Source organism: Apis florea, unplaced genomic scaffold (genome assembly GCF_048593485.1).
Source record: "Apis florea isolate Af1SG1 unplaced genomic scaffold, ASM4859348v1 contig_3081_pilon, whole genome shotgun sequence".
Classification (NCBI taxonomy): Eukaryota; Metazoa; Arthropoda; class Insecta; order Hymenoptera; family Apidae; genus Apis; species Apis florea.
In genome coordinates this window covers 1,539,337-1,551,102 of record NW_028256703.1, presented here as the reverse complement: position 1 = coordinate 1,551,102, position 11,766 = coordinate 1,539,337, and the positions used below count along the sequence as shown (strand labels likewise).

General features: G+C 30.2%; 3 protein-coding genes across 6 annotated transcripts; 1 reads left to right on the top strand and 2 right to left on the bottom strand.

The window, feature by feature from the left end:
- Positions 1–112: 112 nt before the first annotated feature.
- Positions 113–1,825, bottom strand: IFT46 (intraflagellar transport 46). The gene is made up of 3 exons (XM_012487555.3): positions 1,497–1,825; positions 1,195–1,386; positions 113–1,012 (listed from the first exon to the last, which is right to left on the bottom strand). Exons 1-3 carry the CDS (start codon positions 1,709–1,711, stop codon positions 436–438), a joined length of 984 nt encoding a protein of 327 aa, XP_012343009.2. The 5' UTR covers positions 1,712–1,825; the 3' UTR covers positions 113–435.
- Positions 1,826–2,422: 597 nt separating this feature from the next.
- Positions 2,423–4,390, bottom strand: LOC105737133 (uncharacterized). The gene is made up of 3 exons (XM_086908785.1): positions 4,142–4,390; positions 3,706–3,920; positions 2,423–3,539 (listed from the first exon to the last, which is right to left on the bottom strand). Exons 1-3 carry the CDS (start codon positions 4,232–4,234, stop codon positions 3,212–3,214), a joined length of 636 nt encoding a protein of 211 aa, XP_086764911.1. The 5' UTR covers positions 4,235–4,390; the 3' UTR covers positions 2,423–3,211.
- A 1,498-nt stretch (positions 4,391–5,888) lies between these two features.
- LOC100865466 (sodium-dependent nutrient amino acid transporter 1) lies at positions 5,889–10,803 on the top strand. 4 transcript variants are annotated; one of them, XM_086908784.1, is made up of 10 exons: positions 5,889–6,093; positions 6,646–6,881; positions 6,967–7,080; positions 7,938–8,178; positions 8,449–8,689; positions 8,928–9,302; positions 9,477–9,843; positions 10,070–10,346; positions 10,461–10,555; positions 10,646–10,803. In XM_086908784.1, the coding sequence occupies exons 2-10, from the start codon at positions 6,855–6,857 to the stop codon at positions 10,781–10,783; spliced, it is 1,875 nt and encodes a 624-aa protein (XP_086764910.1). In that variant the 5' UTR covers positions 5,889–6,093; positions 6,646–6,854; the 3' UTR covers positions 10,784–10,803. The 4 variants fall into 4 exon arrangements, with proteins under 4 accessions (XP_086764910.1, XP_086764907.1, XP_086764909.1 ...); XM_086908781.1 differs by having other exon boundaries at positions 6,967–7,167; XM_086908783.1 differs by having other exon boundaries at positions 5,926–6,093; positions 6,491–6,881; positions 6,967–7,167.
- Positions 10,804–11,766: the final 963 nt, after the last annotated feature.

Sequence of the window (11,766 nt, the reverse complement as noted above, 5' to 3'; positions counted from 1 at the left end):
TGTCTCATTTAACAAGAATTATTAGTCTCTGATTATATTATCTAAAATAATGGGTGGTAAATGGATGGTAATTTTTTTTGTAATATTTATATTATAAAAAAATAAACTCATCTTTTATATTCATTATATCCTTCACTTCTAATATAATTATTACATTATTTTGTAAAATCAAAATAACGATTACATCGCTATTAAGCAATCTATTTAGAATAATTATTATTTCTTACTTCTATAAGAATAAGAAAGTGTAATTAATTGCAGTCTTCTTTCTGGAAAAGAGAAAGAGTGTACATGCAAGATCATTTGTCTTCAATAAATATTTTCATATTTCTGAAAATATTTTTTTAACATTTCTTGTTGTTAATATTTTTCTAATATTTTTTAATATTTCTTCTGATATTCTTCCTTTTAGATCAAAATGATTTTTATTTCTAATTAATATTTTTGAGCTCTAGCATTTCGAACATCCAAATAAAGCATGAAGAGTGTGTGCAACGACTCCAATCTCGAATCCTCCTCGGATGGTATATCTAGAAGATTGCAAACAATATCGACGAGTTCTGGTAATTCGCAATTCAATTCCGTAAAGTCCAATTCGGCTTCGTTAAGCTTTTCTTCAACTTCCGATGGCCATTGTTGAAGTAACGAGTCGATCTCTGGCATAGGCTTGGTTAAGTGAACGGCAGGCGGATGTTTGCTTCTGTGAAGCTGATCTATATCCTCTATCCACTTCTCGATCGACTTCCCGTTTTTCTCGGCATCTTCGATTCTTTTAATCACTGTTTGCCTTGCCATACCGGCGCTTCGTAAATGGCTACGCAGTTGAAGATGAAGAACAGCTGGATCGGATTGATTGGTACAGGGTTCGTCCAAAACGATTAAACCGATTTTATCCTCTATACCGTCTGGTCGTGGGATTTTTATAAAAGCGTCTATATCACCCACGGCTGGTATATAATCGGGAATAAATGGTATGAGTTTGTAATTCAACTCTATCTTTTGTGGAGTATATCTATAATAAAAGAGGCAACGATAAAGATACTTATAAAATATGATTGTTAAAAATAAAAAGAATTGTGTATTTTAATTAAGGATACAATTAATGTATCTTTATAGATAAAATTATGAAGGAAATTACAAAAATTATATTAATAAATAATATTCAAAAGATAAGGGGATGAAGAAAACGTGTACCTCATTATGTTTTGAAATAATTCTTTCACCTCTGTAGAGACTTTTAAATCGTCGAAATCCTTAGGATTGTAAAGTTCAATCTGTTGAGCGTTTATCGTTCCCTGGATATCATCATCATCACTCTCCTCGCTGTCTGACGGATCACTGTGAATTCCCATGACCTTCCCGAAGTTATTATCATTATCAGAATATCTGATAATCAAAAAATTATCCATTATTTTCAATTATTTATTATGATTAATTTATTAATCATTCTTTGTTGTTAATTTTATCTTCAATTATCTCCTCAAAATTGAATTTACCTTCGAAAATTATATTTTTCACGAGGTGAATTTATCTCTATGGAAGTTCGAGCTTCGTTAATCGGATATTGCCTGGATCTTCTCGAACTGGAAGGTCTACGGATCACTGGACTCTGTATCTCTTCGGCGTTTTGTACATCGATGCTCTCGTCAAATTTCGTGAAGGAGGAAATATTACGTATCTCTTCCTCATCACTGCTGTCTCTAATATCCATTGTTCAACGATGAACATCCGTTTTCCTTGAATTATTTCTGACGATTTTACGAGGAAATAATTACGCAAATCGTTGGTAGAAAATCCGATATCCTTCTTTCCTCGATTGTTTTGATCTCTGTGTCTCAGCTGTTACTATGGTTCCGTTGTGGATCGATGAGCGCATGCTTGATTATTTTTTCGACGTACATTTTAAAAATATTGATATTCAAATACAATACTTGTTATTAATTTTTTTATTTATAAAAAAAATAGCATTTTTATTATAAATATTATAATATTATAATTTGAGATTATTTAAAATATGTTTCAAGAATAAAGAAAATTATCATATATTTTTATTATTTTGAATTAAACATTAGAGTAGAGATGATTATGATATTTGATGTCAAAATCTGTCATTGTTAGAAATTTTTCGAAAATTTCTATATTTCTATATTTTTTAATGTGCGTATGATTCCTGGTAATTTATATCCATTTGTTTCGTTCCTGGAAAAAGGGATAATCTGTAGGTTTACAGATTATCGAAATGCCATTGATATCTCTTAAAGATTTAAGATTATAAAATCATTTTTATGGCACTTCATAATAATAAGGGACTTAATGAGTTAATCATTTTTTTTACACGCGATATAATTTTATTTCTTCGTCGATAACACGTGTGATAAAAAATTAATATTTTATTTTTGATAAAAAGACTCTACCAAACAAATTGAAATCAACGATATTTATTTATATGACAAATACTATAAAAACATCACGTTATACAATAAATAACAAATAGTACGACGAAGATATAATAGACTCTTAATAATTGTAAATAAAATTTCATACGATGAAATATATAAAATTCGTATAAATAATCGTAATAGTTCATAAAAAGGAAAAAAGACGAAGCAAAAATTAAAATAAAAAAGCTTCGTTAAAATAAAAAAAAAAAAGTATTAAAAATTTATATTCTTAGATATCAATATCAATGTGAACTCAAAATAAAATCATTCTAAAAATATTCTTAAAAACGATATCTCAATGGAATGTATCGAACGTAGCTTAAATAAAGTAAAAAAAAGAAAAAAGAAAAAAAGAAAAAAGAAAAAAGAGAGAGAGAGGGGGGGGGAGAGGGGGAGAAAGAGAGAAAAAAATTAGCACAAATAACAAATTCCAAATGACGATTCAGATGCCTTTAGATCCACGATTGTTTAATCGTATTGCTTGACAACCTTCTTCCTTGAAGAAATGATTCATCATCTGCGATTCATTACCTTTGATAATATAAAACTATTGATAATTGTCTGGAATGTTAAACCGAGAATCAGTAACAATAACATCACTTTATCCTATCTTTATGACTAGTTCTGTTTTCATTTCGATGAAAATTTTCATTGGAATGTTTTATCATTCATCTTCTTTTTTCTATTTTTCTTTTTTCCTTTTCTTCGCCTTCTGGAAAATGGATTGAATGAATAAATAAAAATATCAAAAGGAATGGACGTGGCTTCCGCTATATTGGATATTTCCCGTAGATATGGCCGCTCCTGGTTCGTCTTATCAGCCATTTTTGATTGTTCTTGTAGAATATTTTGTCGGTGGTTTGGGTGCTTTGAGAATTCTGCGGTTGGGCAACGTTCAAGCCGAAAATCGATTTCTTCGGGATCGTGCTCCTTTTCTTGCTGGAAGAACGAACTCTGGATATATCTTCGTCGGAGTAATTCCTGTTTTGTATTCGTCCACGGGAGAAAATCGAGTCACCGCATGCGTGAACGCAATTTGTCGAACTGGAAGTTACGTTCGAAACGCAGAATTGGTCTTCCGGATGTTCTACCGTGATTCTGTGAGTGATCGATTTCAGTGTTTGAATCTGTTGTTTCATTAATTATTAATAATTGCCTATTTTTTTTTTTATCAATCAATCGAATAATCCTCTGGTTATTCGATTAATCAGATAGTTTTTATTTAAATTAATTTTTTCCTCGATTATCAATTGCATAAACTAACGTTTCTATTCCCGCAGATTCGAAAACGTTTCGCACTTCGTCCTTTTCACACTTCGACGCGAGGATTACGAGTAGAAAAAGGATAATACAGATGACGGAGAAGGCTACGATATCTGTGGTAACGTTCCTTAATGTTATGCTACGAAGTTTCGAATCTGAATTGTCGAAATTTTCATTGTTCGTCGCTATCCAGAAGAACTTGTATAAAATCAAATCCTAAAAAAAAAAAAAAGAAAAAAAAATAAGAATAATCATTACGTTCGTGTTAGATAAATTCCATAGATATAAAATAAATAAAGAGATAGATTTTTTAAGGTAATGACAATTCTCTCTCTTTTTTTTTTTTCGAATGCTACCTTCTTTAATTCAATTTTATTATCGTATAAATTGTAACATGTAAACTTCATTATGCGAGAAGGTTAATCACGCAATCGTACCCGTAAGTATATAGAAACTTGGCGGATGATGAGCCGCACGAGATAGTAAATGTCGCTCAAATTATCCATCATCGATCGCCACTGAATAATCATTACGAATTCGATTAAACGGCGACTTATTTCTCGTGGATGGAGTGGAAATTTGTCAGACCATCTTGTTGCTCTATCGACTGCCCAGAATTTGACAAAAGATTTTCATCTATATCGAAATTACATTGTCATTTGTTATCGTTATTGTATATATCGTATATCGCGTTCCTCTTCTTAAAGTTCTATTTCGACATGAATATATCTTATTATGGAAAAAAATTTCAAGTAAAGTTCTATATTATCTTTTTGATTCAATTTATTTCTTATAAAGTACTTCTTATTATTTTCAAATATCAATTAATATCGAATGATTCATTTATAAAAAATTTTCCAACAATTTTTTATATTCACGTATGAAATTCACGAATAAAGTCACGGGAAGTTGATATGATTTCTAAAGCATTGAGTCATTTGGTAATCGTTACTCGGAAAAATATATCTCGGTATTTCCCGATAATTCAAAATGTCAATTTGCATCTTGGTTTACATATTTTACGAAACATTCACAATGTTCGTGTTGTTTTCTTCGATTTAAAAAAAAAAAAAAAAAAAAAAAGATCTCTATCATCTGTTATAATTTGCATGAAAGTTTCTTTCTTTTTTATCTTTTTTTTTTTTAATTTTATTTTTACCCTCGATCGAAATTTTTAAGAAATATATCTACCGCTTCATTTCGTTTTCTTTCGTTTTTTGAATCTTTGTTCCCTCTCTATCTTTTCTCCTAAAATGTGCTCGTGTCATCACAAATTAAAAGAAGAATTTTTTTTTTTTAAAAAGATCAACTTGCATCTACGAAAGTAACACGCGCGGTTTTTATGCTTTTACAATTTTTTATTCTCATCCAAGCTGATAAAGGAGAACACGTTGATTACAATTCTTTATCGTCGAGCGAAGCTTTGAAGCTTATACACGTTTTACGAATGATCGTTGGATTACTTGGTTTTATTGTCCTGAATTCATTACGAACCGTGATATCAGATCAATAAAACTTATCGATAAAACGCGACGTTATTTAACAAGTTTCCGACAGAAGTTTTGTCGAATCTGTTATTAAAATGTAGTTAAAAAAAGAAAAAAAAAAAGTGTTACCTTGAAGAACTCATTTCTTTCTACTTTCGTTTATCTCTAGTGAATATTTTTGGTATCTGTATATACACTATAAATTAATTATATCGAACAATTTATTAATATTGAATATATAATTTATTTCAAGAAATTACACTTATTTTTTTAGTATAAAAATTTTATCAAAAAAAAAAAAAAAAACAAAAATATTAAATTCTTAATATTTCTAAGAATTATAAATATATAGAAATTTTTAATTTAAACATATATTTCTTCTCAATTATCGTTTATTTATCATTACACGAAATATCCTAAGAAATTCAAGCAATTAAGATTTTTCAACTTTCAATATAATTTTATTCTTCTAAAATTTTCAATTTTAGAAAGTCATCCTGTCAAAAAGAGGGAATCGAAAAGCTTAACAAACTATTGATAAATATTAGAAGGAATAAAAAAGAAGATTCGAAGAAAAATCAACGTGTCATCAAAATTATCTCTTTGATTTTTCTTTTTCAAAATATACTTACAATTTCATTCAAACATTACGGAAATCATCAATCTTCACGAACTGTGAATATCTCTTACGAGATGTAACACATGCGTCAGTATTGTGCAGGTAATACCTCGACAGGATGAGATGAAGTTTTAGGTGTACGAAAGAGAACGTCTGCGTCGATCGTATCTAATCGACGCTCGTGTTACAACTCAGTTTTATTTCGCGCCAGTCATTCGTTGCAGTATCTTGCTAATACAAAGTCAATTGGAAGTCATCTTACCTGTCTTTAACCCTTTCGATAGTAAGCCATTACCGTTAATTTTTCTGAATTTATTTCTTTCTTTCAATTTCTTTTTTTATAGAGAAATTTTCTAAATCAATTATTATTATTATAAACATGATTATTTTAAAATTGCATTTTTTCAAATTTAATATCTACTTGATATTTTATAATTATCACTTATTTGAAGAAATTTGAGATATTAATCTTCTAAGATTCGTCACCTCGATAAGAAGGTTAATAAAAAATAATGGGTAGTTTGATAAATCGTCGATAAAAGTAATATATACGTAATATATTAGTAATAAAAGTAATATATATAAAAAAATAAATATCTGTTATTTATATATCTATTTATTATAATCTATGCTTTTTTTTTTTCGATTAAATTATTAACTCTTAGGATTTTCTTTCGAAGGATGTTTTATCCTTCTCACAGTTTTTTCTATTAAAAATGAAGTGAAGTGAATTATTTTCTTTTGTGAAAAAGTGTTATTAGAATGATTTATAAATTGTGTCATACTAGTCAGTGTTTTTTAACCGATTGAAATGACGTTATCGTGGTTTCGTTAGAGCAACAACGTAACGAGAAAAGAACGAAGAGAACGCATGAAAAATCTTGCGATGACAATTTATACTCTTCCGAGTTATGATTTTTTGCACGAAGAATGATAAATAAATCATTGGAAGAGTCATCTGACAAGATTGTTAGGGAGGAAATTTAGGAAATCTCTCGAGATAAAGAGAGAAAATTTGACAATTTCAGAAAGAGTATCAGAGTCATGGAGAAAATCGGGAACGGTGTTTATGTAAGAGATTTTTTTTTTTTTAATAAGATGAACAATCCGATTTGAAGTCGAAGTTTTGAGTTAACAAACGGAATAAATTTTACAGAAGCAAAATGGGTACACGAACGAGGTTTTCCAGATGGAAAATATTCCTCCGGGACAAAGAGAAAATAATCGGAAAACGAAAGAAGAATCCAATGATGCGAAAAATATTTCCTCCGTATGTGATTTGTTCTTCTTTCCTCAATTTTCTTGCAGAAGAGTAAAATTGTTAAAGATTGAAATCAAGCAAACGATAGTTTTAATTGTAAATAATTTCAAAAAATTTTATTTCATGATTTATTCCATTGTGATTATCTTTCAAAAATTTTAATTTCATTTTAGCATATAGGAGTTTCGTTTGTTTATTTTTAATAAAGAAGTTTGTATTAAATTTATCTCTGTATTATAATGGTTTTACCAGTGTGTTAATTTTAAACAAAAAAGTGATAAATTGTAAAACGAGCCAGAGTTAATATTTGCATACACGATCATTGAGATTTCTATTCAAGGTTTCTTTATTTTTTGCTTTTGCGATTAACAAATAGCTGTTAATTATTTATTTTCCACATTATTACCATATAAAATATTAACAATTATAATTAATTAATTTCCATGTTATTTGCATTCATTTTCCAATATTATTTCGAATCATTTCTTATTCCTTACTTATTTCACTTGGTTCATCATTCTACATGTTCTTTATACGTTCTTAATACAATTATATTATTATTAAACGAAATCTTCTTCTTTAATCATTTCTATGTATTTTTCTTGATGGCTCTTCTGCATTTTCATTATCATTTGTTCAAACTAATTAGAGTATCATCTGAATTTATTTTTGTTATCAATGCAATGAAATACTTATTATCTACAACACGTGCTTTTACACACTCATTTTTAACATTCTATTTATCTTGTCAGATAGATTATCTGAAAGATACAAGATTCGAGTAAATTATTTTTACCATTATTCTATCCATTTTCTTCTTTATTTTCTTTTTTTTTATTTTTTTATCTTGAATCGTCACGTTTTAGAGAGCAGAATGGGGAGGAGGATTACAATTTTTAATGGCGTGCATCGCTACTTCCGTAGGACTTGGAAACGTGTGGAGATTTCCGTTTACCGCCTATGAAAACGGAGGAGGTGCTTTCCTAATACCCTACATTATCGTATTGCTATTCGTCGGGAAACCTTTTTATTTTTTGGAAGCTCTTCTCGGCCAATTTACCAATAGATCATGCGCGAAGACGTGGGGCATGGTACCAGCCATGAAAGGTGATTGATGGCCAACAGAATTTCCAAACTTATCTTATAAATAATTTTTAAAATAATTCTTCCTCTAATGTATCTGATCAGATTTTGAAAAAAAAAAAAAAATTTTAAAAAATACTTTTAATCCTTAAAAATTATATTATCAAAGGAGATTGATATTAGAATAAAATTTGTTGTTTGAGATGAAATTTCACGATTTGACAACTTTTAAGGTAATTTTTTAAACGTTTTCTCCCCATAAAAGATTGGACGTTTTTACAAGTGAAATTTTAGGTTTGGGATACGGTCAAGCATTCGCAGCGTTTTGCGTTGTTACCTACTATTGCTCCTTAATGGGTTTAACTCTTTATTATCTCGTGGCTAGTTTTCAATCCGAGTTACCTTGGTCTTACTGTCGAGAAGAATGGAAGGATTGCATCGATACAGTTTCGAAGGACAACAACTTGGATAGGAGTGCCGGTTTATTGACTACTTATAACGGTACTCTTCGTAGCTCTGCAGAATTATATTTTAGGTACGTTTTCATCTTCCGATCCATCCTTATTCTACAAAAATTAACAATTTCTCGATTAAAAAAATTTCCTCCAACCAACAACAATTATTTAAATATTTCGATCTCTAATAATAATTAATAACAATATACTCAATTTATTAGAAAATGGCAAAATCAATTTCACGATAAAATAATGATTTCACTTTTAAAAAAACTCTTTAAAAAAACTTTCGCATACCTTTTATTTTTTAATTTTCAGAAAGATCGTCTTGAACGAGTACGAATCCATCGAAAATGGAATTGGAACGCCCTCTTGGCAGCTCACGATCTGTCTTTTCGTGAGTTGGGCAACGATCTTTTGCGTCCTGTGTCGAGGAATAAAAAGTACAGGGAAAGCTGTGTACTTTCTCGCCATATTTCCATACGTTATCATGACAGGTTTATTGATCAGATCGGTGACCCTCGAAGGAGCAGTGAACGGAATTCTTTTCCTCATTACACCCGATTGGAACAAACTGTGGCAACCGAATGTTTGGTACGCCGCCATCACCCAATGCTTCTTCTCCCTTTCCGTTTGCTTCGGCCCCATCCTTACTTACTCGTCCTACAACAATTTTCAACACAGTGTTAGCAGGTGACATTTTTTTCTTCTTTTCTTTTTAATTCAATACCAATTAACGATGACGCTTGATATATAATAAATTTTTATTTATTAAATTACTTTATTTTTCGAAAGAAAAATGCACTTACCCGTTATTAAATTTCATGTAGTAATATTCACAATTTTTTTTTCGTTCGTTCATTGCAGGGACGTACTGATAGTGACCACTCTGGACACTTTCACCAGCCTGATAGCAGGATGCACGATATTTGGAATTCTCGGCAATCTGGCCCACGAATTGGGTAACGCGGATATATCAAAAGTTGTTCGAGGTGGTACAGGGCTGGCTTTCATCTCTTATCCGGAAGCGCTGTCCCAGTTCAATTTCGTTCCACAACTTTTCGCCGTCCTGTTCTTCATCATGATGTTCGTACTCGGCGTTGGGAGCGCTGTCGCCCTTTGCGGCGCCATTTTTTGCATCCTCTGCGATCATTTCCCGAACGTGAAACACTGGCAGCTGGTCTTCGTTGTTTCCGTTTTTGGATTTCTCGTTAGCCTCGTCTACGTTACACCTGTGAGTATTGAAATAATAAAATTCAACGACAAAGGATATCGGAGATTTTTATTATTTTATTTACGATTTTTCCCTCTTCTATCGTTATTACTTTCTCCTATATCCAAATATTTTCTTCTTCTAAATTTTAATTTTTAAATTATTAAATTTCACGAATTTTTAACTTGACTTTAAATTTTTATTGGGAAATTATATGTTGTTTAAAAGATTGTCCGTGTTTAATTAGGGTGGGCAATGGTTCGTATCGCTGGTCGATTATTATGGAGGTACCTTCGTGGCAATCATCGTCGGTGTATTGGAAATGATAACAGTGTTCTGGATCTACGGTTTGTCGAATTTTATCAACGATGTCGAGTTCATGCTTGGAAGAAGACCGTCGTTTTATTGGAGATTGTGTTGGGCTTTTATTACACCCATATTAATGATCGTTATTCTGATCTACACGATCGTCACTTATGAGCCGCCTACTTATGATAATATGCCATTTCCAGATTATGCTTATGGTTGGTGTTTCTATTTCATTTTCATTTTTCTTTTTTTTTTTTTTTTTTTTTACTGATAAATTTAGTATTTTTACCGATTACAACATTATATAATACGATCAATTATATCGACAGGTATAGGATGGTTCCTACTAGCTTTGGCACTTTTCGTAATCGTTGGCTGCATTTTGCAGAAAATGATACAGTTAAGATCATCGTCCATGATCGAAGTGAGTAGTATACGTTTAGTACATTTTAATAATAACGTTCAAATATTATTAAATTTAATACAAGATTGTGATAAAATTTGTTTTTTCCAGACTGTCAAAGCAGCGTTTAGACCCAGCGAGGAAAAATGGGGCCCCAGAGATCCTAATATTCGGTCAGAGTGGAAGGAGTTCATTGCTTATAAGAATTTCCAGAATCGAGGCGGTCTTGTCAAGACTTTCTTAAAATAAAATTAAATCGATTAAATCTACGCACGTCTGTTTAATTCAATATTCCTCCTTTGCTCTTTATTTCTCTCTCAAATACCTTTCAAAAATATTATATATTTATTTTTAAAAAACACATACAGAGATATGATGAAAAGTTTACTGAGACTATTAAAAAAAAATAAATAAAAAGTAAAAAAAGATAATGGATTCGACAAGAAAGAGAGATCGATAAATAAATATAGTTCAGGCTTGCAAAATAGATTCCAAGGTAAATTATTCACAAGATCAAACGATCGATTAACGAAAAGCAATTTCTTATATATTAATCTGCATAGTGGTTGTACTCGAGAATATCCACCCAATTAGCATAAGTAATTTAGACAAGATGTTGGAAAATCGTTGAAATTCATCGAAGCGTGGAAAGTTAGGGGATTAAAATGTTTTCACGAATTATTTTCTATTTTTCTACACCGAATAATGGAAGTTACGTAACGAGGAATTCCTTTTGCAATTTCTTCTCAATAAAAACTAATCAATTCTATACATAGTATATATGTATAGAAGCGTAGTAATTAATTATAATCTCGCGCATTCTCTAATACGTATAAGATTTATCGGATATAATTATGAAATTAAGCATAACTCGTGATGGATTAATTAATATAAACTTTATTACAATTTTTCTTAACAAGAGATGTGACGTGTACTTTTGTTAGAACGATATTTAATAACACATGATATATTGCGAGCAGATTGTTATTGTTACTAAAGGATAAGTCAAACAATATTTAATGTCTTTGTCTTGTCCGTCAAGTTTTATGTTTTAAATGTTTTTTAAAATTTCCTCATATTTTTGATTCTAATTACAATTTTTACTTACAATTTTTTACTTACAATTTCCTTATATTGAATTTTGAGTTGAGATATAGGAGAAATAAGACGACTTTAATTATAAATACTCGTACTGATCTAATTATTATTGAACGATAATACGTTCCATGTTG

Bases quoted from the DNA above. Each gene is read 5' to 3' on its own strand.
- LOC100865466 (XM_086908781.1), top strand. From the start codon at position 6,855: ATGGAGAAAATCGGGAACGGTGTTTAT. The intron at 9,303-9,476 runs GTGACATTTTTT...CGTTCATTGCAG, and splicing joins TTTCAACACAGTGTTAGCAG to GGACGTACTGATAGTGACCA. The intron at 10,347-10,460 runs GTTGGTGTTTCT...TTATATCGACAG, and splicing joins ATTTCCAGATTATGCTTATG to GTATAGGATGGTTCCTACTA.
- IFT46 (XM_012487555.3), bottom strand. From the start codon at position 1,711: ATGGATATTAGAGACAGCAGTGATGAGGAAGAGATACGTAATATTTCC. The intron at 1,387-1,496 runs GTAAATTCAATT...TTTGATTATCAG, and splicing joins GAAAAATATAATTTTCGAAG to ATATTCTGATAATGATAATA. The intron at 1,013-1,194 runs GTACACGTTTTC...CTTTTATTATAG, and splicing joins TTATTTCAAAACATAATGAG to ATATACTCCACAAAAGATAG.
- LOC105737133 (XM_086908785.1), bottom strand. From the start codon at position 4,234: ATGATTATTCAGTGGCGATCGATGATGGATAATTTGAGCGACATTTAC. The intron at 3,921-4,141 runs GTACGATTGCGT...TTTTTTTTTTAG, and splicing joins AAGTTTCTATATACTTACGG to GATTTGATTTTATACAAGTT. The intron at 3,540-3,705 runs GTTAGTTTATGC...GATCACTCACAG, and splicing joins GAATCTGCGGGAATAGAAAC to AATCACGGTAGAACATCCGG.